Source organism: Erpetoichthys calabaricus, chromosome 2 (assembly GCF_900747795.2).
Source record: "Erpetoichthys calabaricus chromosome 2, fErpCal1.3, whole genome shotgun sequence".
Taxonomy (NCBI): Eukaryota; Metazoa; Chordata; class Cladistia; order Polypteriformes; family Polypteridae; genus Erpetoichthys; species Erpetoichthys calabaricus.
Window position 1 is genome coordinate 231,066,549 of NC_041395.2, and position 26,752 is coordinate 231,093,300.

Consider the following 26,752-nt stretch of genomic DNA (forward strand, 5'->3'; position numbering starts at 1 on the left):
AAATGAGAATTGCATCAATTTTAATCATCTTTATATTTTTAGGGTGCAGTAAACATGGCTCTAAACTACATCTGGCAGCATTTAAATACTTCATCTACTTATGCCATGATCTTATTTGTGGATTTCAGTTCTTAATTTAACATAATCATGCCAGAGCTACTCCATAGCAAACTTCTCAGTATGAATGTGGACTGTGCAACATGTTTCTGGATTTCTGACTTTTGAAGGAGCAGATGTCAAACAGTGAAGATGGGTGAATATCAGTCACGACCCCTGACCCTGAGCACAAGATCCCCTCAGGGCTGTGTTCTGAATCCTCTCCTTTTCTCTCTGTACGCTAATGGCTGCCCCTGCAGTGACTCATCTGTTAAGCTGCTGACCCTGACTGGCCTGGTCACGAGGTGTCATATCAGAGGGAGGTAGATTAGCTGAACAGTTGATGCACCCTAAACAAACTTAATTCCTTGAACACAGAATTGATTGCAGATTTTAAGAGATACTCCTCACCTCCTACACCCCTAGTTAAAAAAAGATATCACTGTTAACAGGGAGGAATCATTTAAATTTCTTGGCACAACTATCACTCACAGTCCAATTTGGTATGAAAATATAACTGCTCTTGTTGAAAAAGTTCAGCAGCATATGTTCTTTCTCTGTCAAATTTAAAAACTGATCCGTTCCCAAACATTTCTGATATGGTTTTATAGCACTGTCGTTACAAAGTATCCATAGCAGCCTAGTATGGCACTGAATCTACTTATTTGAAACATAAACTGTGGCATGTTATTCGAACAGCAAAAAAGATTGTAGGCCCAAAATTCACTCTTATCAATGTCCTGTTTACAACATGGATCAGAAATCATGCTGGCAATCAAAGACTACACTCACATCGGTCAATGAAGGCAAGAACAACTAGATGCAAAAGTGGTTTCCTTTCTACTGCAGTTACTCTGGTTAAACACTGTCTCTGATTCATCTAAACTCTTACATCAATTCTAAATTATGTTTATTTTGTGTTTCTTTTTTAAGGACTTAGTTGATATATTACTGAGAAGGAGTGCAATTTTCCATTACTCTATTGTTTCATATATTTGCGTTTTGAGCAATATATTTTTTCGTTACTTCTGTATATAACGTTGTGATAAAATTATGTATTGTACATTGTGCTGATTAAGTGTATTTGTTATGTATATGGATGTTACAGCAAGAGAAATCCCAAGAAACAATGGGTGGCTGGCAATAAAGTTCAAGTTTAAGTTGAAAAAAACAACATTAATGATCTCAAACTTTGGGCGCTGGACACTCCAGGGTTCTGTAGCATCTTCGTCACCCTGCTTCTCACACATTTGCAGTTTACAGTATACACAAATGAGTTCAAATGAACATTCAGCTTACAGTCAAGGAGGACTGAAGACTAACATGTGACTTTGGTTTAGAAATAAGGAAGACAGAAGGCCACGTTTTGAAAATGAGGACTTTTCTGCACAAATAGTAATGAAATGCAGTCCTAGATAAAGGACAAACCATGAGACTGATAGTTTTTATCTTAACGTGTTTGCAAAAGTGGTGAAAGTCTAACTTTGACATATCTATTGGATGTCCCAGAGTATGTGTTTCCATGTATGCCATTTGGACCCTGCATTTCTTGAGCTGACATTTAATTGGACCCTGTGATGGATTGGCACCTTGTTTTCAGGGTTTGTTCCTGCATTGTGCCCCATTCTACCTGGGATAGGCTCAGCACCCCCCATGATCCTGTTCAGGACAAAGCGAGTTAGACAATGACAGACTGACTGACTGACTGACATTTAATTGAAGCCATTTGAAGAGGGAATAAAACTACTCTAATGTTTGTAATTATGTTGGATAGAGTATCAAGGCACAGCCGAGGCTTGGGGACCATTCTGTGTGGGGGTTGGAGGGTATGCACATTATAACTGCAATCTGTGGTTTTCAATGGAGAATTGTATTGCAAATTTTAAAACAGCCATGTTGAGAATCAACAACTACAAATTGAAGTTTACGATCATCTCCTAATAAAAGACTAGTGAATGTGAGGGTAGTTACAAAGTGAAAATGATAAAGAGATTGATGACTGGATCAACAAAATAGGGCACTGGTTGAGTTACCATCCTATTTTATTGGTTATTCTGTATCCCCACCCTCATCTCTGTACATATGCAATCAGTAGTTACTGAAAGATTAATATGATGGATGCAAACACATGAAATTAAGATCATGTATAGAGTTTGTAGGTTTCTTCTATATAGCAGAGTTAGGGACTCTGGTGGCAATGAGGACAATGAGGCTAAGGTAATATCAGTTTAACTGACTTGATTTATATGTTAAAATAATATTATTTTTTTCATCCATCCATCCATCCTCTTCCCTTATCTGAGGTCGGGTCGCAGGGGCAGCAGCTTGAGCAGAGATACCCAGACTTCCCTCTCCCCGGCCACTTCTTCTAGCTCTTCTGGGAGAATCCCAAGGCGCTCCCAGGCCAGCCGAGAGACATAGTCTCTCCAGCGTGTCCTGGGTCTTCCCCGGGGCCTCCTCCTGGTTAGACGTGCCCAGAACACCTCACCAGGGATCAGATCCTGATCAGATGCCCGAGCCACCTCATCTGACTCCTCTCGATGCGGAGGAGCAGCGGCTCTACTCTGAGCCCCTCTTAGATGACTGAGCTTCTCACCCTATCTCTAAGGGAAAGCCCAGACACCCTGCGGAGGAAACTCATTTCAGCCGTTTGTATTCGCGATCTCGTTCTTTCGGTCACTACCCATAGCTCATGACCATAGGTGAGAGTAGGAACATAGATCGACTGGTAAATTGAGAGCTTCGCCTTGTGGCTCAGCTCCTTTTTCACCACGACAGAACGATGCAGAGCCCGCATTACTTGTTGATGCCGCACCGATCCGCCTGTCGATCTCACGCTCCATTCTTCCCTCACTCATGAACAAGACCCCGAGATACTTGAACTCCTCCACTTGGGGCAGGATCTCGCTACCAACCCTGAGAGAGCACTCCACCCTTTTCCGGCTGAGGACCATGGTCTCGGATTTGGAGGTGCTGTTTCCCATCCCCGCCGCTTCACACTCGGCTGCGAACCGATCCAGAGAGAGCTGAAGATCACGGCCTGATGAACCAAACAAGACAACATCATCTGCAAAAAGCAGTGACCCAATCCTAAGTCCACCAAACCGGACCCCCTCAACACCCTGGCTGCGCCTAGAAATTCTGTCCATAAAAGTTATGAACAGAATCAGTGACAAAGGGCAGCCCTGGCGGAGTCCAACTCTCACTGGAAACGGGTTCGACTTACTGCCCGGCAATGCGGACCAAGCTCTGGCATCGATCGTACAGGGACCGAACAGCCCTTATCAGGGGGTCCGGTACCCCATACTCTCGGAGTACCCCCCAAAGGATTCCCCGAGGGACACGGTCGAATGCCTTTTCCAAGTCCACAAAACACATGTAGACTGGTTGGGCAAACTCCCATGCACCCTCCAGGACCCTGCTAAGGATGTAGAGCTGGTCCACTGTTCCGCGACCAGGACAAAAACCACACTGTTCCTCCTGAATCCGAGGCTCAACTATCTCAACTAACCCTCCTCTCCAGGACCCCCGAATAGACTTTTCCAGGGAAGCTGAGGAGTGTGATCCCTCTGTAGTTGGAACACACCCTCCGGTCCCCTTTCTTCTTCTTCTTATTATTATTATTTTTTTATTCAGTATAATATGTAAATGTAAACAGCTCAGTAAGTAGGAATGTATAATAAATACTTTTTAAATTCTACTTTGGTGGAACCAAATGTCATTGAGTAATGATATTTAACTCAAAGTTATTCAAATTATGATTATTTTTAATTCAATTTGTGATGAACAAAATATGTTATACTCTCCTGTACCATTGGAATATTAAAGAAAAGCTGTGCCTTTTCTGTAATGACTACTGTAAAATTTACTACACTCCCGTCTTATCAAAAACAATAGCTGCATAATATTAAACACTACAATTATAATAAACACATTTCATTTTCTAAACCTCTCTTTTACACATTGGTGCAATTAAAATGTACTCTGTCATTTGTTGTAAATCTTGTATGCAAACACACATTTCCTGTTCATGAATATAGTGGGGAAAGATGATAATATGTCTAGCGAGATAAAAGTAAACATCAGAACAGATAATATGATAATAAATATTTCCCATTTTCTCTTAAACTTCACTTCTTTTCACTTAAGGAAATGGTACAAAATAATGTTTGAAAGATAGGATAAATAATAAGGAGCAATTGTGGTAATAAAACATAGTTTTAAATTGAAAGTCACCTCTCATGCACAAAGGTAAAAGAAATTATGTCTTTTTTACATTTCTTTGGAACTTTGTAATCATAGGAATAACTCCCCAAGAAACATACTTTCTGACAATTCTAGTTTGATTATAGATGGAATTATGATTCATATACTATCCCATCACCCTCTAAAATTAATTTCTGGGTACAGTTATACACATAATTAATTATGAAATACTGATGGGCATATTTTAAAAGACTTAACTTTTAAAGTTTATGCTCAAAATGATTCATAAGCGCTAGTCTGTAGCACTAGAGTGTTTTACCATGTTAGTCATTATGGATGTAATGAGAAGTCAAGCAAAATGCAAAAATAGTCATACTGTATATTTGAAAAATGGGTCAATGCATACTGAACAACATCTGTTCATTAGTCTATCCATTCATCCATTTTACTGCTTATCTAGTTTGAGTCGCAGGGGCAGCAGTCTAAGCAAATATGCCAAGCAAATGCCAAACATACCCGCAATTCGTATGTGGAATACTGAAGCATTCCCAGGCTAACTGGGAGATATGATCTCTCCAGCGTGTCCTTAGTTTGCGCAGATGTATCCTCCTAGTTGGACATGCCCAAAAGCCTTCTGTAGAGAGTCGTCCAGGAGTCATCCTAATCAGATGCCTGAACCATCTTAACTGGCTCCTTTCGATGTGGAAGAGCAGCAGCTATACTTTGAGCTTCTCCCAAATGTCTGCGCTCCTCACCCTATCTGTAAGACAGACCCCAGACACTCTGCGAAGGAAACTTATGATGCAGTTCTTTTGGTCCCTACCCAAAGTTCAAGGTTAAAGCTGAGGGTAGGAACACAGATCAACTAGTATATCAAGAGCATTGCCTTTCAGACTCAGCTCAATTTTCAACATGATTGGCAGGTACAATGTCTGCACAACTGCTGATACATCTCCTTCTTCTCACACTCGTGAACAAAACTCTGATATACTTAAAATCCTTCACTTGAAATGCAACCTCCTCCCCAACCTGGAGAGGGCACTCTGCTCTTTTCCAGCTAAGAACCAAGACATAAGACTTAGAGATGCTGATCCTCATACCAAATGCTTCACACTGCACCACAAACTGTCCCTGTGCACAACTGAAGTCAACACCCAATGAATCCAATGGGACCACATTAACTGAAAAAGTAAAGATGCAATCCTAAGGTCACTAAACTGAACCCTCTTCACCCCTTGACTGCACCTAGAAAAAATATGAACAGTGTGGGTGACAAAGGCAGCCATGGTGGAGTAAGAAAGTCTGTTAATTAGAAAAAGACAAAATAAGAATTTCTAGTGGAAGTATTTTCATATAATTTTGATGCTTTTGCCTTTAATAGGCCTGATTGAAATCCCTGTATTTTACAACTACTTACAAATTCATATTTTAAATAACATCATACAGATCCAAAATCCAGGATTTGAATTCTGGCCCAGTCATGCCCTGTTTTGAGTTTCAATATTTTCCTAATTTCTGTACCATTCCCTTTCATACACGTTCATGTTAGTTTAATTGTTGACTTTGAATCGGCCCCATGTAGGTGAGCATGCCATGTGATGGACTTTCAGGGCTGATTCCTGCATTCTGCCTGATGCTGCAGAGATAGACTCCAATATTTGGAAATCATAACTTGGGTCAACTAAAACTAAAGCTTCATAGTACTGTTAAATATACAATATCCAATTCAGGGTCAGGAAGTAAAAGAACCTACCTCACCAGCCATGGGTACAGAGTGAAAATCAGCCCTGGTCAGGTAAATAGTCCATTGCAAGGTACAATCATGCAAACACCCTGTATTATCATAGTATTTCTCTTTACTTACCCTTTACCTGTTTTCTCAAGGGTAAGTGTACTCATCAAGTTCGTTATCAGGTTGGTCTACTGTTGCACTTTAAGGTGAACACGCACATACATAGATACACGCATACACACAGACCATAACCACAACAGTGCCCCATGAATGACACACACACACACGCTGATTAACCTTTAGCACTTTAAACCACACAAGTGCTTTAGGAATAACACAGCCTGTCACTCAGCACTTCAAGAGACTTACTTATTATCGGCACGAACATCATACGATGTTTTTAATGATATCTCAGACCTAAATATTACTTTTGGTCTGCAAGAATACATTTAAACATACAAAGACTCTTGACTATAGGCCATTTATCAGCCAAGAATACCTTCTTGATATACTGTTCCCTACTATTGAGTGGAGCTCTCACTCTCAGCCTTAATGAACCTCACAGCACAGAGGTAATGGCGAATCTCTGGCTGCACTAGGTGTTCAAAGAAATCTAACTTATTATTTCAATCACTCTACAGACATTAAGACAAAGCATAGAAAGTTAAAAGCAGCATGGTATTTATTACAAGAATAATAATATCACTGGAACAAAGAATAATGGAAAATAGGTAATGATAAGAAAGTCTGGATATATATAGTCTTTAGAAAAAGCTTACGAAAAAGTTACAGATGACAAGGATGCATGTCCCAGGGCGGCGTTTGACTTAGCAATCGATGTTCATGAAAATGCTGTTAACTGACAATTGGATGAAAACTGGTCACACGTGTTTACTTCTCTGACATCTCTCTTCTGTCGTCATTGTTTCTCTTCTTCTTCTGATGTTGCTTTCAAAATGAGGCATATTTATTATAAAGTTTCATGCCGTGGTTTCACAACACATGATACAGTAGTTGCATACACCTGATTGGCTGGCTCTCAATATGATGGATGAATTTAAAAGTCTTTAATCTATTTTTTCCCAGATAATAAAGTTTTTTGATATTGCCTCATGTCCTCCTTTCCCAGGCTGTAAACCAAATTGTTGTCCCAGATGTCCATCAATAAAGTAATCGATAGATAGATAGATAGATAGATAGATAGATAGATAGATAGATAGATAGATAGATAGATAGATAGATAGATAGATAGATAGATAGATAGATAGATAGATAGATAGATAGATAGATATTTTATTAATCCCAAGGGGAAATTCACATACTCCAGCAGCAGCATACTGATAAAGAAAACATTAAAGAGTGATAACAATGCAGGTATACAGACAGACAATAACTTTGAATAATGTTAACGTTTACTCATGCTGATCACCGCCTTTAAAAGCCCTTTTCTTCTGGTTCAAAAGGCCCTTGATGTCACTTGTAATCCATGGCTTGTTGTTAGGATAGCAAAGTACTGTTCTTACTGGAACTACAATATCCATACAGAAGTTGATGTAGTCAGTAGTGCAGTCAACAACCTCCTCAATGTTCTCACTATGCCTGAGGCATGGCTCAAACTTCCTTTCCCAGGCTAATACCAATTTAGCACTATGATGTGAACAACTGTTATAAAAGTAAGGTGTAAGGGAAGAGGATATGCCTTTTTATTATAACGCCTTCTACATCTGAATTCATCTTGTTAGGATTGAGCAAAATATAATAATAAAAATACAGAGAATAATTTGTAAATTTTATACACCATTACACACCCACATTCATGATCACAAACGTAACCTAAATTGCATGTCTTTTTTAGCACATGCAGACACAGGGATTGTATGCAATCTCAAACATTAACTAGATGTAGAATTCAAACCTAATATTTTCAATCCAAATGGAAGCAGCATTAAGTATTGGGGCATTGCGGATGGAAAATTTATACTTAGTAAGTGTAAACCCACCCTGGATGCCAGTCCGAAACTGCAGACCTAGCTTTAGGTGAACTGAGAACCCTCTTAGGGTGCATGGCCAGTGTGGGGCTCTCAACTCACACATCAGAAGAGTCAGGTGGAGTAGTGTCCCCAGATACATATATTCAGCCACAAAAGTCTAGAGAGGGCCATACATGACTGGGTACACTCATTAAAAACACTGACAATCAGTGTTTTTAATTGGTAAGTTAGGTTTACCAATCAATGCGATATTCACCAGGTGAATTCTGATCACAGGAAATAACTGGGTTTTAAATCCCAAATGTTTCACTTCTGTATAGTCTAACTGGAAAGGGCGCAGTGGGATTTGCTAAGGTGATACTCATATTGTACTACAATGCCTTGTATATTTTCCTCACTCTACTTATATCATACATTAAAGGCAAATGTGCCTTCTTATCTTAAATAAGCACATTTCACCTTTCCCTTACCATGTCATTGTGGCTGGCTAAAGCATACACTGTAAAACAAGGCAGGCATCTGTCCTTCAGTTGGTGATAGTGAGTATAAAAGCCTGGCAGGACCGAATATTGTGACCAGTGGCTTGTGAGAAGTATGTGGGGCATAATGAAATTCATCGCTGCTCTACTGCTTACGACCACCCTAGTGGTTTCAGGTATGTCTCTGTACTATGTCCTTATCTTTTCAGCAACACTGGACTTTATTTAAACTGTTCTCTATTTTAGGGAAATGGTAAGCAAATTATCCCAGCAATATTGATTGCAGCAAATGCTAGACTACATACGAGTGTTACTTCTGTTGCAGGCACTTGATGCCTCAGGAGTGGGACATTGAATGAATTATCAGTGCCTACAGTAGTGTTGCAATGTAATAGAAATAATGGAGCAGTCGATTTCCGGCACCGTGACAGGTGACACTGCTTTAAAGTTACCTAGAGCAGTTCTTGTCAGGCTTTGCCTTCATAATCCTTCATGTCTGCTAGTTTATAACTGAGGTTTTATCATTGAAAAATAACAGCGCTTAACAGAAACAAGCTGGGATCTCACTCAATAATGAGAAGTGGCTCTAATGTCACCACCACTGCATGGCTGACACAGCAGCAAAACCAAGGGTAGCTTTCAGTTGATAGGACTGTGTCTGTAAAGACTCTAAACTCTTTGCTTTAACCATTCTCTTAATTATAGTCTGTTTACCTGCTATTAAAGTAATATGTTCTCTGGACTTAGTTTCAGTTAACGTGTTTGTTACGATTCAGGCCATTTTATTTGTAAACAGCTGCATTTAGGTTTTAACTCTTGTCAGTTTCCTTAACCAGCCATCAGTTAATAGTGAGGTGCAAATGACAAAGGAACCACCAGCTCTACAGCTAACATGCTTACATTTAAGCCTGTGTATATGCATCATGCATTATATTTGTTAATGTAGTGTTTTGAAATAAATGAAAGAAGGGAAGGACCAAGAGTTACAAATCTATTCTAGACCACAAAACATGTGGAAAATGTTCTCAGAAAATGAACAATCTACAATGTAATAAAAGATTTGTCTTCAAAGACTGAAAGGAGTAACGAGCTATATAACTAAATACCAAGTTTCATTTATATTTTTATTTTATTAATTTTCATTGTAATCATTCTATACAAATAGATCAATTTATAACCCAAAAAAATTGAAGACAAATCAAACCCCACCCCTGAGAAGGAGAGCTTAGCCGAAGGAGAATTGCTTACGGCTTTTTAATAAGACAACAATAAACAAAAGAAAGGGAGAAATAAATATATATGTAAATAAGAGATGGAGAAGGGGATTAAATGCGGTAATAGTTATTTCTCTTATTCTAAAATAATATTGATTAAATCCTGCCATGTTTTGAAAAAATGTTGTACAGATCCTCTAACTGAAAATTTTATTTTTTCCAATTTCAAATAATATAAAACATCGGTTTCCCACTGACTTATAAGAGGAGAATTAGGATTCTTCCAATTTAACAGAATAAGTCTGCGTGCCAAAAGTGTAGTGAATGCAATCACCGTTTGCTTGTCCTTCTCCAATTCAAGTCCGTCTGGAAGAACATGGAACACAGCTGTTAATGGGTTAGAAGGGATTGTGATACCAAGGCTGTCTGAAAGGCACTTAAAAATTTTGGTCCAAAATGATGTTAGTTTGGTGCAGGCCCAGAACATGTGACCCAGTGAGGCAGGAGTTGGGTTGCAGCATTCGCAGGTTGGATCCTGCCCTGGAAACATTTTGGACAGTTTTAAACAGATGAGCTCGAAATATAATTTTTAGTTGAATAATTCTATGCTTTGCGCATATGGAACTCGAATGAATTCTCTGCTTTGCTACCTTCCACTCCTTTTCTGATATATTGATTAAGAGATCTTCTTCCCAATGTCCTCTTGGATCTTTGAAAGGTAGGGACTCTAATAAGATTTTATATAATGCGGAAATGGTGTTTAATTCCTCGAAATTGAGCAGTATTTTTTCCAGCGTTGTGGAGGGTGCGAGGTGGGGGAAATCGGGCAATTTCTGTTTAACAAAATTTCTAATTTGAAGATAGTGAAAGAAATGTGTAGCTGGGAGGTTGAATTTTGAACGCAATTGTTCAAAAGATGTAAATATGTTGTCTATATAAAGATCTCTGAGCATTTTAATCCCAAAACTTTTCCAGGTATTAAAAACTGGATATACTTGCGAAGGTTGAAAGAGGTGGTTCTCTTGCAGCGGTGCCACCGATAAAAGATTTTCCATCTTATAATGCTTTCTAATTTGGTTCCATATTCTGAGTGAGTAAAGCACAATTGGGTTATAAGTATATTTGCGATAATTTGCATTTATTGGAGAGCAGAGCAGGGAGTATAAAGAAGTACTACAGGATTTTACTTCTATTGCGGACCAAGCCGGTGTATGTTCATTTATTTGTGTCCAGGTTTTTATGGCTTGTATGTTTGCTGCCCAGTAATAAAACTGAAAATTAGGCAGAGCCATGCCACCCTCCGCCTGAGGTCTTCCTATGCTCTTAAACACTTTCTACACTCTTAAACCTACGTAATTTTAACAACATATAAAATTCAGCGCCCAGGATACAGAACACAGTGCTCTGGTTGGTCGCCTCCCATCCATCAGCAAATAGTATATTGTGGAAACTGGCTCGGACACAGACAGGCAGACACGCTCATGTCACCCAAACCATGTTTATTTACAGTATTTACACTGTCCTTACTGTGCTCACAAACCCCAAAGACCCCAATGTCCTGGCCTCTCAACAATGCCTTCTCTCTCTTCAGGCCGCCTCCTTGCCGTCCTCCCGACATCATCTTTCTTCCTCCCGACTCTTGTCAATGACTGGAGGGAGGCGGCCCCTTTTATACACACCCGGATGTGCTCCAGGTGCTCCCCGGCAGTCTTCCACTGGCACTCCCCAGTGTGGCGGAAATGTCGGCTGTGTACCCGGAAGCACTCTGGGTGTCCCTTCTTCTCTTCCCCCCAGTACTTCCGGGTGTGGCGGAAGCACTGGGGTCCAGGGTCCCCAAGGCATCAGGGCACCCCCTGGCGGTGGCCACAGGCCCCTACAGGGTAGAGCTTCCAAGCTCTGTACCCATGGCCCCCAATACAACCAGGGCGGATGCCCCCTTGCGTTCTGGAGGAGGAATGAGCCCTCCTCCTGTCCTCCTGGGCGTCCCGACCAGGCGTGAGCCCCGTACGGGTGCCACAATATATATATATATATATATATATATATATATATATATATATATATATATATATATATATATATATATATATATCTATATATATATATAGATATATATATATTTTAAAAACCCACGATACAGTGAAGCCACAATAGGTGAACCACGATATGGTGAGGGACGACTGTATATATATATATATATATATATAATATATAAATACACACATGCACGCAAGCATTAATATTGTTTTCAGACTTTCAAGGTCGTAACACTTTTTCTGTTTGCTATTAATGTAATTAAATAGTTAAATAGTAAGGGAATGTAGAATGTGGTAAATTAAGCTAATCACATTTTTATTTAATTGAAATAAAGGTATTTGCATTCTTTTGAGAAAAGCTGATTATTATAGAATGAGATACCATTAATCCATCCATTTATTAAACAAACATAGACCACTTCTAAAGTCTTAAAAAGCTGAAGTGAACCAATTCTGGATGGACTACCAGTCTTTTCGAGGGCAACAATAAGAGACAGATGAAACTTTCCCTTTTGATAAGCTAATTTATGAATGTTTTCATGTCTGGATGTCCCAAGTGATGTTGTCAGAAGTGTAATGTAGAAATATAATTTTTGGAGAAAGGAAAAGTGTCATCCTGGGGTGTAGATCTCCTTCAAATTTTTGCATAACACTAGTTATAAGCCAGTTACTAGGCCGTTCATAGGTATGGGGTTCAATATCTAAATGTCTGAATTAGTCCTCCCAAAAAAACAAAATTCACCATTAGCTTTAATTTTTTTTCATGAAAATAAACAGCAATCACATATGAGATCTTAAAAATTACACTTCTGGATGACTCAGTTATACTCGTATTCTTCTATCATTAGATACGTCACTCATAGGTGACGTTTGGACTGCACAATCAATTGAGATGTGTAACACAAAAAAATGTTGCTACAAAGATGAAGACTGACCGACAAAATCAGTTGCACTGCAAAAATGGGCAGGCAGACAAATGACAGCCTTGCCAAGAAGCTAACTGTTGTTGTGTAGATCCATGGGCTCACTGGAAAGTGGCAGGGTGGGTGTAAGAGACAAAACAACATTGTGGCTGCCTGGTGAATCTGACATGAGCAGCGTGTCTTGCTTACACACTACAGGTCACAGTTGTCTGATATATATTCCCATTCACTAACAAATCCATTTGTAACTCAAAATTAAAGACAAACTTAAATCTAATTAAGGGCAAAACATAATGCAAATAAACAAGAACATCCGGTACATAAAAATAAACATGTTGCTGCTTCAAAGTCTGGATAGACATCCGGCCCGAGTGCAAGGTATGGCCTCTCGGAAACTGACCTGGAACAGGCAGACGAATGCACAGATCTCCTGGGACCCCGCTCCATTGTATCGTCTCCAGTCGAGAGTGAAAACGGGAGCGAAGGTGCAAATGATACAGGTGATACAGGTCACGCTGGATCGCCGATTTCTGAGGATCCTTCGAGACTAGAAAAGGCCCTGCAGGATGTGCTCTCATCTACTCATTGCGAGCCCGCAGCACCTGCTGTAACAGGAGCTGCATTTCCACTCACAGAGCACGAAATCGGAAGCGAACTGTCCGAACTGAAAGAGATGATTGCTACATTGGCTGCCGCCATGGCTACGGCCATAAATGAGCTTAAGAAGGATAACAAGAATGAGCTTAAGAAGTCTAACATTGAGCTTAAGAAAGATAACAAAGACCGGGAAACGCGTCTATTTAAACGTTTTGACATGAACTTTAAAGGCATGTTGGAGAAATTAGAGGAACACATCGAAGAAAATAGATTCAAACTGAAAATGCTTACCGACCAGATTAAAGACGTTACAAATCAGCTGCATGACGTTAAGCAGGCATTCACGGCTCGAGCTGAAACAGCAGAACAACTGCCGTCTAACGCTGATGAAAAAGCCACAGCTACGAATCCCGAATGCAAAAAACTTGGGAACAGACTTGCAGCCCTGGAAGATGGGTACAGAAGAAATAATATAAGAATTGAGGGTATACCTGAGAAACGAGAAAGCTCAAGCCCAATGAAATTTGCAGTAGAATTACTCTAAAATAATTGGAGATGATTTTAAACTCGACATTGAGATAGCAGCTGCTTATCGCACATACAGATCTAGTACCTTTAAACCTAGGTTTTTTATTGTCCACTTCGAGTGACTACGATGTAAGGTTGATGTGATGGCACTTCTCAGACACAAGCAAGAGATTATATTAGAAAATAATCTTATTTGTATATTCCCTGACTTTTCACCATCAACAGCTGCAAAATGTGCAGCCTACTTTGACATTAAAAAGTTGCTACTGAAAGCCGATATCAAATACAGCCTCTTGTATACCGCCAAACTGAAAGTGGAAGTTCAAGATCAATATTATATTTTTTCAAGCAAGGAAGAAGCTGAAAAGGAATTAAAGAAGCTGTTTCCGACACTCTTTTGAAAGTTAATAAGGAGCCGTATTCTATCAAGGCATGGGAAGGACCTATCATCTGCTTTTGGATCCACTTTTAAAGAGACTGGTATTATAATTATACATCCTTTTCTTTATCTGGACATTATATGTTTATGTCTTAATTAGAGTTATAGACGTGAGTGTGGAAGTGTGGAAGTAATTAAAGTAGGATTTTTTTTTTTTTACTACCTGAAAGTAGACTGTTTAACATCATACACTTGGTTTATTGCTATTTATACTATTTATACTATTACATTACACTATTACAGTAGGAATTACCATGTTTATCCTAGACTACTTTTTAAAATCATTCCCAGGGTTCATTCTTTTTTTATCTTAATATCTTAAGATTGCTGAAGATTATTTTAAGCTGAAAGATTGTTAATGATTATATTTTTGGCAGATAGTATTAAGAATTCAGCTGCAATAGATATCTCTTTGTTTTAATTCTCTAACGCCACTGCGGGGTGAGGTTTGTTTTGTTTTGGACGTGCTCTGTCTCTTCGTATGTCAGAGGACTGGGACATTGCGAAGTGGGATCAAGCCTCATGTGGGGAGGCAAAATGGTGGGGGGGGGGGAGGATAAAGGGGGGAAGAGAAGGAGAGCAGGCTATATCTAATCTATTCTTCTAATCCCTATAACTATAAATATCAATGCAACAATAGGCTAAAATGCAATAACTCATGGGGAATTTTGAAACTAAGATTGAAACTGCCTCATTACCAGTTAAGACTATAAAATTACATTAAAAACTCAGAATCAATGTTTCCATGATGGGACAGTTAACTTTGTGAGCTGGAATGTTAAAGGCCTGAATCACGAATTAAAGAAAAAGAAAGTATGCTCTCACCTAACAGGCTTAAACGCTAAAACATTATTTTTACAGGAGACCCACTTACTAAGCAAGAATCAGTTCAGACTACAAAAAGACTGGACTGGCCAAATGTTCCATTCTAGCTTTATAAAGAAAACTAGAGGGGTGGGAATTCTCATACACAGAACAGTTCCATTTGTAGCATCAGATGTAGTATCGGACCCTGAAGGGAGATATGTGATAGTCATGGGCAACTTATATAACAGTAAAATGATTTTGATAAATGTTTATGCACCCAATGTTGATGATAAGGAATTCATGCAAAATCTATTTGCATCCATTCCCAATGTTAACACTAACACAAAAATTATAATGGCTGGGGACTTTAATTGTGTTTAAAATCCACTCTTAGATAGGACTCCTGTGACAAGGGGGATGACATCTAATACTGCAAAGACAATTACACAGGTTTTTAAATGATCACAACTTATCAGACCCCTGGAGGTTTCTTAACCCACACTCAAGAACATATTCGTTCTACTCACCAGTGCATTATAGCTACTCAAGAATTGATTATTTTTTTATAGATAATAATTTCCTGCCTACAATTGTTATCTCCAACCATGCCCCTCTAGTCTTGGATCTAAAATCATTAAGCCCCTCACACTCACCTCACAGATGGCTCCTTAACCCTCTTCTATTGGCAGATGAGAACTGCACAGAATTTATATCCAAACAAATCAACTTCTTCCTAGAGACAAACACGCCCACAGAGGTTTCCGCAGGAACACTCTGGGAAACTCTAAAGGCCTTCTTAAGAGGACAGATTATTTCATTTCTTTCCCACAGAAATAAATTAGAAACCAAGAAAGTGTCAGAGCTAAGAAGCGAAATTACTAGAATAGATGAAGAACAAGCCAGGCGTCCAAGTGAAGCTCTCCATAGGAAAAGGCAGGCCCTGCATACAGAACTTAACATCTTAACAACTAAAGAAACTGAACAACTTATTTATAAGTCTAGATATCATTACTATGAACACGGAGAAAAAGCTAATAAGCTTTTAGCTCAACAAATTCACAAACAAGAAGTTCGCAATGCAATACCAGTAATCACCAACATGAATGGAGAAGAAATTACTGTATAGACCATAAAAATATAATGCACGCATTTAGAGATTATTATAAATCCTTATATTCTACTGAGCTCAAAGAAGACAACACATAATCTAATGCATTTCTGGATACATTACATACACCACAAATAGATGCTTTAAGTGCTGAGGAACTGGATAAACCTCTGACGCTAACAGAATTACTAGATTCTATAAAGTCACTACAAAGCGGGAAATCAGCAGACCTTGATGGTTACCCTGTAGAAATAAGAAATTCTCCACTCAGCTAGCTCCCTTCTTATTGGCAACATTTACAGAAGCTAGAGACAACCAAATACTACCTCAAACATTTCGACAAGCATTAATCACCGTCTTTCCTAAACAAAATAAGGACTTGTTACATACAGACCAATTTCACTCCTGAATAATGATGTTAAGATACTCTCAAAAATTCTAGCTAGAAGGATGGAGAAAGTGCTGCCCTCGGTAATATCACAGGATCAAACTGGATTTATTAAAGGCCGACATCTACCTTCCAATCTCCGACGCTTGTTTAATGTTATACAGTAATCCCTTGCTATATCGTGCTTCGACTTTCACGGCTTCACTCTATCACGGATTTTATATATAAGCATATTTAAATATATGTCGCGGATTTTTTGCTGGTTCGCGGATTTCTGCGGACAATGGGTCTTTTATTTTCTGGTACATGCTTCCTCATTTGGTTTGCCCAGTTGATTTCATACAAGGGACGCTATTGGCAGATGGCTGAGAAGCTACCCAACCAGAGCGCGTATTACCTATTAAATAAAACTCCTCAAATATATTGTGAGCACGGGGGCTGTTCGCACCCCTAGAAGATACGGCCGCTCCTCAAAAAACACTGAAAGACTACCTTCACATTGCTCTCTTCCTTGCTGGGCTTAAATGTGGCTGCTTTGTCAAGTGATATGCTTCCTGCATGGTGCTTCGCATACTTAAAAGATCAAACAGCACGTATTGATTTTTGATTGTTTGCCTTTCTCTGTCTCTCTCTTGCTCTGACATTCTCTGCTCCTGACGGAGAGGACGTGAGCAGGGGGGCTGTTCGCACCCCTAGACGATACGGACGCTCATCTAAAAATGCTGAAAGATTATCTTCACGTTGCTCCCTTTCTTGCAGCTGGTTTGTCAAGCGACATGCTTCCCGCACGGTGCTTCACATACTTAAAAGCTCGAACGGCACGTATTGATTTTTAATTGTTTGTTTTTCTCTATCTCTCTCACTCTCTCTGACATTCTCTGCTCCTGACGGAGGGGGTGTGAGCAGAGGGGCTGTTCGCACCACTAGACGATACGGACGCTCCTCTAAAAAAATGCTGAAAGACTACCTTCACATTGCTCCCTTCCTAGCAGCTGCGTTGTCCGGCGGTGCTTCGCATACTTAAAAGCCCAAACAGCCCTATTGATTTCTGATTGTTTGCTTTTATCTCTCTCTCTCTCTGACATTCTCTGCTCCTGACGCGCACTCCTTTGAAGAGGAAGATATGTTTGCATTCTTTTTAATTGTGAGATGGAACTGTCATCTCTGTCTTGTTCTGGAGCACAGTCTAAACTTTTGACAAAGCGACAAATGTTTGTTTGCAGTGTTTGAATAAAGTTCCTGTCTCTCTACAACCTCCTGTGTTTCTGTGCAAATCTGTGACCCAAGCATGACAATATAAAAATAACCATATAAACATATGGTTTCTACTTCACGGATTTTCACCTTTCGCGGGGGGTTCTGGAACGCAACCCCCGCGATCAAGGAGGGATTACTGTATATTCACCAGCAAAATCAAATACCCCAGAGATATTACTATCATTAGACGCAGAAAAAAGCATTTGATATGATTGAATGGAACTACCTTTTCACTGCATTGGAGAAATTTGGGTTTGGCCCGAATATTTGTGCATGGATCAAACTACTGTATACCAATCCAGAAGCTTCAGTTTGTAACATTTGCTCAGACTACTTTAAGCTAGAACGTGGTACCAGACAAGGATGTCCCTTGTCGCCACTGCTGTTTGCAATCGCTATTGAACTACTGGCAGTTCACTGCTGAAATTCTTATCAGATAAAGGGGATTGTCAGAGAAGGACTGGAACAGAAAATTTCTCTATATGCAGATGATATGGTCTTATATATATCAGACCCAGAAAACACTGTCCCTGTAGTTTTAACAGCACTAACAGAATTTCAAAAGATATCTGGTCTTAGAATTAATCTGAATAAAAGTATACTCTTTCCAGTGAATTCACAAGCATATAATATTAGATTGGACACCCTACCTTTTACCATAGCAGATCAGTTTAAATACCTAGGGGTAAATATCACAAGTAAACATAAAGCTCTTTATCAACAAAATTTTGCTGTCTGTATGGAAAAAATTAAGCAAGACTTGGATAGATGGTCAATCCTTCATCTCACTCTAGCCGGAAGAATTAACGTTGTTAAGATGAATATCCTTCCTAAACTTCTTTTTTTATTTCAAAACATTCCAATATATATCAATAAATCGTTTTTTAAACAGTTAGAATCAACAATAACCTCATTCATTTGGAACTCAAAACATCCATGTATCTGAAGAGCGACCCTACAAAGACCTCAGGCAGAAGGTGGCATGGCTTTACCTAATTTTCAGTTTTATTACTGGGCAGTAAACATACAAGCCATAAAAACCTGGACACAAATAAATGAACATACACAGGCTTGGTCCGCAATAGAAGTAAAATCCTGTAGTACTTCTTTATACTCCTTGCTCTGCTCTCCAATAAATGCAAGTTATCGCAAATATACTTATAACCCAATTGTGCTTTACTCACTTAGAATATGGAACCAAATTAGAAAGCATTTTAAGATGGAGAATCTTTTATCGGTGGCACCTCTGCAAGAGAACCACCTCTTTCAACCCTCACAAACATATCCAGTTTTTAATACCTGGAAAAGTTTTGGGATTAAAATGCTCAGAGATCTTTATATAGACAACATATTTACTGTACATCTTTTGAACAATTATGTTCAAAATTCAACCTCCCAGCTACACATTTCTTTCACTATCTTCAAATTAGAAATTTTGTTAAACAGAAATTGCCCGATTTCCCCCACCTCGCACCCTCCACAATGCTGGAAAAAATACTGCTCAATTTCAAGGAATTAAACACCATTTCCGCATTATATAAAATCCTATTAGAGTCCCTACCTTTCAAAGATCCAAGAGGACATTGGGAAGATCTATTAATCAATATATCAGAAAAGGAGTGGAAGGTAGCAAAGCAGAGAATTCACTTGAGCTCCATATGCGCAAAGCATAGAATTATTCAACTAAAAATTATGTATCGAGCTCATCTGTCTCTCTTAAAACTGTCCAAAATGTTTCCAGGGCAAGATCCAACCTGCGAACGTTGCAACCAAGCTCCTGCCTCACTGGGTCACATGTTCTCGGCCTGCACCAAACTAACATCATTTTGGACCAAAATTTTTAAGTGCCTTTCAGACAGCCTTGGGGTCACAATCTCTCCTAACCCATTAACAGCTGTGTTCGGTGTTCTTCCAGACGGACTTGAAGTGGAGAAGGACAAGCAAACGGTGATTGCATTCACAACACTTTTGGCACGCAGACTTATTCTGTTAAATTGGAAGAATCCTAATTCTCCTCTGATAAGTCAGTGGGAAACCGATGTTTTATATTATTTGAAATTGGAAAAAATCAAATTCTCAGTTAGAGGATCTGTACAAAATTTTTTCAAAACCTGGCAGGATCTGATCAATATTATTTTAGAATAAGAGAAATAACTATTACCACATTTAATTCCCTTCTCCATCTCTTATTTACAAATATATTTATTTCTCCCTTTCTTTTGTTTATTGTTGTCTTATTAAAAAGCCCTAAACAATTCTCCTTTGGCTAAGCTCTCCTTCTCAGGGGTGGGGTTTGATTTGTCTTCAATTTTGTTTGGTTATAAATTGATCTATTTGTATGGAATGATTACAATAAAAATTAATAAAAAAAAAAAAAGGATAGGCTCTGGTTCAACATAACCCTAAAATTGAATTTAGTTGGTCCAGAAAATGGACAGCTAAATAGAAGTAAGTGAGTAACTGTTAATTGTAGAGTTCATAAATTTAAGGCTAACAGCTAACTTGCTAGATAGATAGATGTATATACTGTAATCCTGCTACAGTTAGCCAATGGCTTCTCTTAATGACTCTTCTGTATGGTCCCACAAATGCTAAAATTAAATTGTCATTCTGCACTTTTCCATTTTTGTTTTTGAAGAATCTCTCTTGCCAAAGTGTCTGGTTTTTAAATTTCTTTGCATTATCTGTAATCTGCATCAATCAGTTCTAGAACACATCAGTAGATTCTAATATTTATTCATCTTTATTCATGTTGCAAAATTCACAACAACTACACATAAGTGATGTTTTTAATACAGCATCATCTTTAGAAGGTTACACGTGCTTTTCAGCTTCAGCTGAATTTTTTCAAAAGCTAAAGGCACAAAAATGTCTAACTGGTTTGTGAAAGGTTTCTACAGTGGGACTGTTTTGTGTGCAGCGAAAGTGACAAACAAGTAAGAATATTGGACCAGGAGTTGTAAACAAAACTGCAGGAGTATCAAAAGTATTGTTATTTTTCAGGCTGAGGTCAAAAACTAATAAAGGTCAGACTGACTGTTCAAAATAATAATAATAATAAAAGTTTGTAACACTAGAATGCATTTGCTCTGTCACATGGATGTTTTATACTGTAGCTGATGTTAGGTGATGACTTCTTCTCTGCTGATATTCTTTTCTTTTATGTCATCAGAACAGTTTTTGAAAGGCCTAAAGCAGGTCCCACAACTGGTAGAATATAAGTGTCAGTCTGCTGATTTCATGGTTTAGTATTTGATCAGAGAACATTAGCTCCTCTTTATAGTTTTTTAGCATAACTTTTATGGTATATACGAATATATGATATTCTAAACCATTTTTTAGCATCACTGATTGATAAAAGCATACTTTTCTTCTTGCTTTAGAAATATTATTGTTATCTATTACACGTTCTTGAAACTGAGAGTCATGCCCCTTTAAATTCCTCTCGTAGAAATCCCACTGAAGGCGTTTCTTGTTTATTAAAATACTTTACCTAATCTGTAATCTGTATCATTCAGTTCTACTACACATCAGTCAGAATCAAATTGTCAAGCAACAAGTAAATGGGAAAAATCCAAGAATCTAAATACTATTTTTGTAAAGCATGCAGTGATTTGGAGTTTCTAACATTTATTCACCTTTGTTCCTGTTCCAGCATTCACAACTACAACTACAGGTAAGTGATATTTTTAATACGGCATCATCTTAAAATGTTACACATGGCTTTTAAATTCAGCTGAATTTTTTCATGTGATAAAGGCACTAAAATGTCTAACTGCTTTGTGAAAGGTCTTTACAATGGGACTGTTTTGTATGAAGTGAAGTGACAAATAAGTAAGAATACAGTAATCCCTCGCTACTTCGCGGTTCACTTTTCGCGGATTCACGACTTCGCGGGTTTTTAAATACAAGTGATTGCCCGCCTATTGCAGAAGTTATGTTCCAGACCCATCAGCAACAGGAGAAAATCCGCGATATAGAAAGACCATATAAATAAACATTTTTATAGTTTAAGCCTTAAAATACCCATCCCACATGCTTTAAACACATGTAAACTTATAAAACACACTTTGCTAACACATATGATATGTGGATGTCGGGCTAAGGATATGAGTAACATCTCACTATTATAAAACATTTTAACTTCACGCAAGACAAGACAGTGAGACAGGAAAATAGGTGATGTACACCTAAAAGCCTGATTGTACAGGCTTTTAAATTATTGACACGCAGAGCGACAAGCAGCACAAAGCCAGCACAAAGTCCACTTCTCCTTAGCGTTCATTCAGCTCCCCACCCCCTTGACAATGCGAAGTGGCAGGAGCGTACTGCGCTTCCGGGGAGGGGGGGTTTGAGCGAAGGTGCGTTCAGCTCTCACACACCCACACACACACACTCCTCGCGCAGAGCGACAAGCAGGCATTTTGGCAGAAGCAGCACAAAGTCCATTTCTGCTCAGCGTGAGTTCAGCTGCCCCCCTTCACAAAGCGAGTGCAATCACATTGACGTCTGATCGCTGCGTGCAGTGTGCAGTGGGCAGTGTTGGTCTGAGGTGTTTAAGAATGTAGAAAGTGTTTAAGAGCATAGGAAGTGTTTATAAGAGCGTGGGAAAGGTTAACAAGAGAGTGAGAAAGGTTTATAAGAGTGTGGGAAGGGTTTATAAAGCCTTAAAATATGTATAAATAATAAAATAAATATAGGTCGCTACTTCGCGGATTTTCACCTATCGCGGGGGGGGGGGGGGGGGGGGGGGGGGAACGTAACCCCCGCGATAGGTGAGGGATTACTGTATTGCACATGGAAATAAATTCAAAATTGAAGGAGAATCAAAAGTGTGGACATTTTACAGAATTAAGTCAAAAAATAGATTGACAGATCAAAATAATAATAATAAAAAAAGTTTGTAAAACTTATTTTGGAGTTTCTAACATTTATTCACCTTTGTTCATGTTCCAGAATTCACGACAACTACTCGTAAGTTGTGTTATTTATTTGTTTTAAATTATTGCTTCATTTTTAAACTGATTGATACATATGGTTTTCAACTCCAGCTGAATTTTCCCATATTCTCATTTGAAAAGCACTGGTGTGTGAAAGGTTTGGAACTGTTTTGTACACAGTAAAAGTGAGAAGAAAATATTGGATCAGGACATAACAACAATAACATTTATTTATATAGCAGATTTTCATACAAATAATGTAGCCCAAAGTGCATTACATGATGAAGAAAGAGAAAAAAAAGACAAAATTAAAATTAAAATAAGAGAACACTAATTAACATAGAATAAAAGTAAGGTCCGATGGCCAGGGAGGACAGAAAAAACAAAAACAATTCCAGGACAACTGGAGAAAAAAATAAAATCTGCAGGGGTTCCTGGCCACGAGACCACCCAGCCCTCTCTAGGCATTTTACCTAACATAAATGACCTCAATCAGTCCTCATTGTATTCAGGATTCTCATGGAAGGACTTGATGATGACGGTCATGTGGACTTCTGGGGGGAATTTTTCGTACGTGGATTAGTCATTTAGCCGGATGTAATTATTGATGATTTGGCCTGATTCTGGATCTGTCGGTTTTTCAAAACTCTTGCTGGAAGTGTTGTCATAGCAATACATCCTAATCCTCAAACCTGCTCTGAGCAGGTTTGTTCTACGTAAACAAGGATTAGTTTACACACGTAATCATTGACGGTGCGTGGAAGTCATCCAGTCATGGCTTCGCTGTTCATGAATGAGCGACCAATTGATATTGGTGCGCAAATTATACGAAGAGAATTTCATATAGAGAAGGTTTTGAGCGATCGGCAAGATCCTTTATTGCTCCTGGAGGAAATTCTTTTCGAAAGATACCGCTTTAGCCGAGGGGGAATATTGTACCTCAAAGATTTATTAGCACCTTATATTTGAAGTCAAACTAGGCGAAGTCGGGCTGTCACAACCACACAGACAGTAGGCATTGCTTTGAGATTTTTTACAAGCGGCACTTTTTTATATACTGTAGGCGATGCAGAAAATCTATCTAACTAAAGTGCACTTTGCCAGGCAATTCGTAAAGTCTGTTTGGCTCTGAAATATTTCCTTCGGGTTTCCATAGTGTTTCCTGGACACCTGCGTGTGCAAACAATAAAAGAGGCGTTTCATGCCATTGCAGGTAGGTAATACACAGGCTAAAACACCCACAGTTCCATGAAGAATCTCAATCAGCCTAACATTCTCATTACCAGGATTTCCAAATGTGATTGGGGCACATGGGACTGATCAGAGTGGAGCTTGATCAAACATTATTTGGAAATTGTACCTCTCCTCCTGATGAATAATCAGACACAGTGTCTTCATCAAATATTTGACCTTCGTCAATATCTCGTTGGTCAGACACAAGTTCAAGGGATATGACATTCCCTGCAACTGACCCAACAAAAAAGAGGGATATATGGAACATACCTATGGCACACATGGAGGACAAATATATGCAATGACCATCCTTTACCTGAAATGAAGTGACCACTGCATCCTGCCACTGGTTCTGAGGAGGAGCTTCCCCCTGGAATGCCCACAGAAACAGGGCGATGGCCATTTTGCTGGAGAGCCAACTCTTCTGCAGGGGTTAGGTCTGGACCGCGTGGACCTCCACCTGTTTTTTTGCTTGTCTGCCTTCTTATTAGCTTTAAAATTAATGTTTTTTATATTATATGATTATTTATGTCAACAGTTCTTTAATTAGTTATATACCAATATTTACCAGTTTTAAATATTTTCTTGTACTTCATTTTAACCTGTTCCCATGTTCTCCTTGTGCTCACGTTTGATCTGGAATTATGACATATTAAATAATAATTAATCTGACACATAGGAAGTGAAACACTGCATTCAGTAAGTACAATGCACACTACTTAGCGTTTAATTTGTCGGCCACTTTTTGCCAGCCGTCTTTTCTGGTCTGGGCTGCTTTTGCAGTGTTACCCCTTGTGCATATTAAATCTTGAAATTCTTCATGTCCTTCGAATAAAAGGTCCTGCTCTGCTTGTGTGAAAAAAAATGCTCCCGTTCTTTCGTCATTTTGTTACAGCCTATCAAAGACTTGCTGATCATGTTTTCTAGACTCAATATATATGGGCTTTTCACTCAGTGTGGGCGTGCGCATTCATCTCGTATGCTTAGATCCAGCTAGACTAATCTACTACATGGCTGCGTTTGAAAAAACGATCTATCCCGGATGAGTGTCACCGGCATTAACTTATCCAAGATGAGGCACCTGATCTCGGATGATTTAAGCGACGTACAAAAAATACCCCTTTAATCCATCCATCCATAAAAACGCACAAGAAAGAAACAAAAGAGTTTTCATTGTTCTGGCTAAGGACTCTCCATCTTAAATAGCCATGGAATGATGACCTCATAATTCACACCCTGGGACTAACAATTTGCGCTCCTTACTATTCACAGTCTTGCACAATCTGTTATGATCTCTACAGACAGTACAAGCTAAAAAAACTGAAACAAGGATGATCAAAAATACAAGGATGATTACCTCAGTGTGCAATACTCATGACATTCTAGTTGATATATAAAACAAAATTCATTACAGCATGACTTGTCAGTATCTGTTTTATTGATACATTTCATAAATGTTTATTTGCAGCTCCAGAGCTTATTCCAGGTAAAAATTCCTGCAATGGCGTGTGCAACCAGGCCATCGAGTATTGTTCTTGTGAGGCCTCGTGCTCTTTAAACAACAACTGCTGCCTTGACTTCTGCTCATACTGCTATGAAGTGAATGCTGGTAAAGCACTGTTTTGTAGGCATCTAAAAATATATTCTCTGTATTTTAGCAGTGCTTAAAACATCAATAATTTACTTTTTGCTTATTTATTTATTATTAGACTTTTGTGATTCCACAACTGACAATGGGATACGTAAGTGCTGTCCACTGTTTAGCATGTGCATATACTGTATTCTAATTTAAGAGGCAACAAAATTGTCAGAGCTGATATGTTTCCCTCTACAGCTGGATTTAACATTTGCATGGGTCAATGCGGCAGAACATCAGGCCCCTGCTCATGTCACCCCTCCTGTGCTGAGAGTGGTAACTGCTGCCCCACCTTCTGTGACTTCTGTTCTTACATGGACACAGGTACTGAAGTAGCGTGTAGCTGGTTTTAAATATTATTCTAAATTTCTTGTCTTGTTGAGGCTTATCAGTGTGAGAGAGCAGATGTTGTGTTCTTTAAGAGTCTCCTTGTTCTAATTGTCTTCTGTTTGTTTTAGGATATTGCCAGGTGCCAACATCAGTAACAGGTAAGCCCAATGTTTGGGGAATATATTGTTAAAAATGAAATATTATCATTAATTCTAATAATTAATATAATAAAATATTATCTTTAATTATAAATGTTTTTCTTACATTGTCATAGTCAAGTCTCAGTCCTCTAGCTCAGGGGTCCCAAACGTAAAGTTCTGGGGTACCACTGTAGCAGTGTTTTCATTCCAAACAGTTTCACAAATAAATGCTTCTGGGGTGCATCTAAAAGATCTCCTTGTTTCCGTCTCTTATTTTGTATTCAGAAATATTGCATCTGCTGGTATATTAACAAGTAAACACAATTCTGAAATTTGCATTTTTGTCATATCTTAAAATCTTAAGTTTATGTTACCATATTCTTTTTAATTTACCTTTTCCTGTAGAGTTTACTTGTTTTATTGTATATGATGATAAGTGGTGAGCAGTACAGACAACAGGTAGAAATGACACTGAATACTAAAGGGAAGCAGCTACTCAGTATAAAATTCACTTGTGAGGTAATTGATAAGAAAAGGCTTACTTAAACGACAATAATATAAAAAAGAGTAAAATCTTGAGAATCAAGAAAAAGAACAATAATTATTGTCACACATACCAATGCTTGCTAAATTCCTCTGAAAATTTAAGAAATCCATTTTGTAATTTCTGTA

General features: G+C 38.6%; 1 protein-coding gene across 1 annotated transcript in view; it reads left to right on the top strand.

Moving 5' to 3' along the window:
* Nucleotides 1-8,600: 8,600 nt before the first annotated feature.
* The window catches only part of LOC114645556 (keratin-associated protein 5-3-like), a 69,351-nt gene continuing 51,199 nt past the window's right edge, over nt 8,601-26,752 (top strand). Inside the window, exons 1-6 of the mRNA XM_051922597.1 lie at nt 8,601-8,680; nt 22,758-22,775; nt 25,443-25,583; nt 25,684-25,716; nt 25,809-25,934; nt 26,069-26,098. Coding sequence (XP_051778557.1) covers nt 8,620-8,680; nt 22,758-22,775; nt 25,443-25,583; nt 25,684-25,716; nt 25,809-25,934; nt 26,069-26,098 — 409 coding nt within the window. The 5' untranslated portion in view covers nt 8,601-8,619. The remainder of the gene's footprint in view (nt 8,681-22,757; nt 22,776-25,442; nt 25,584-25,683; nt 25,717-25,808; nt 25,935-26,068; nt 26,099-26,752) is intronic.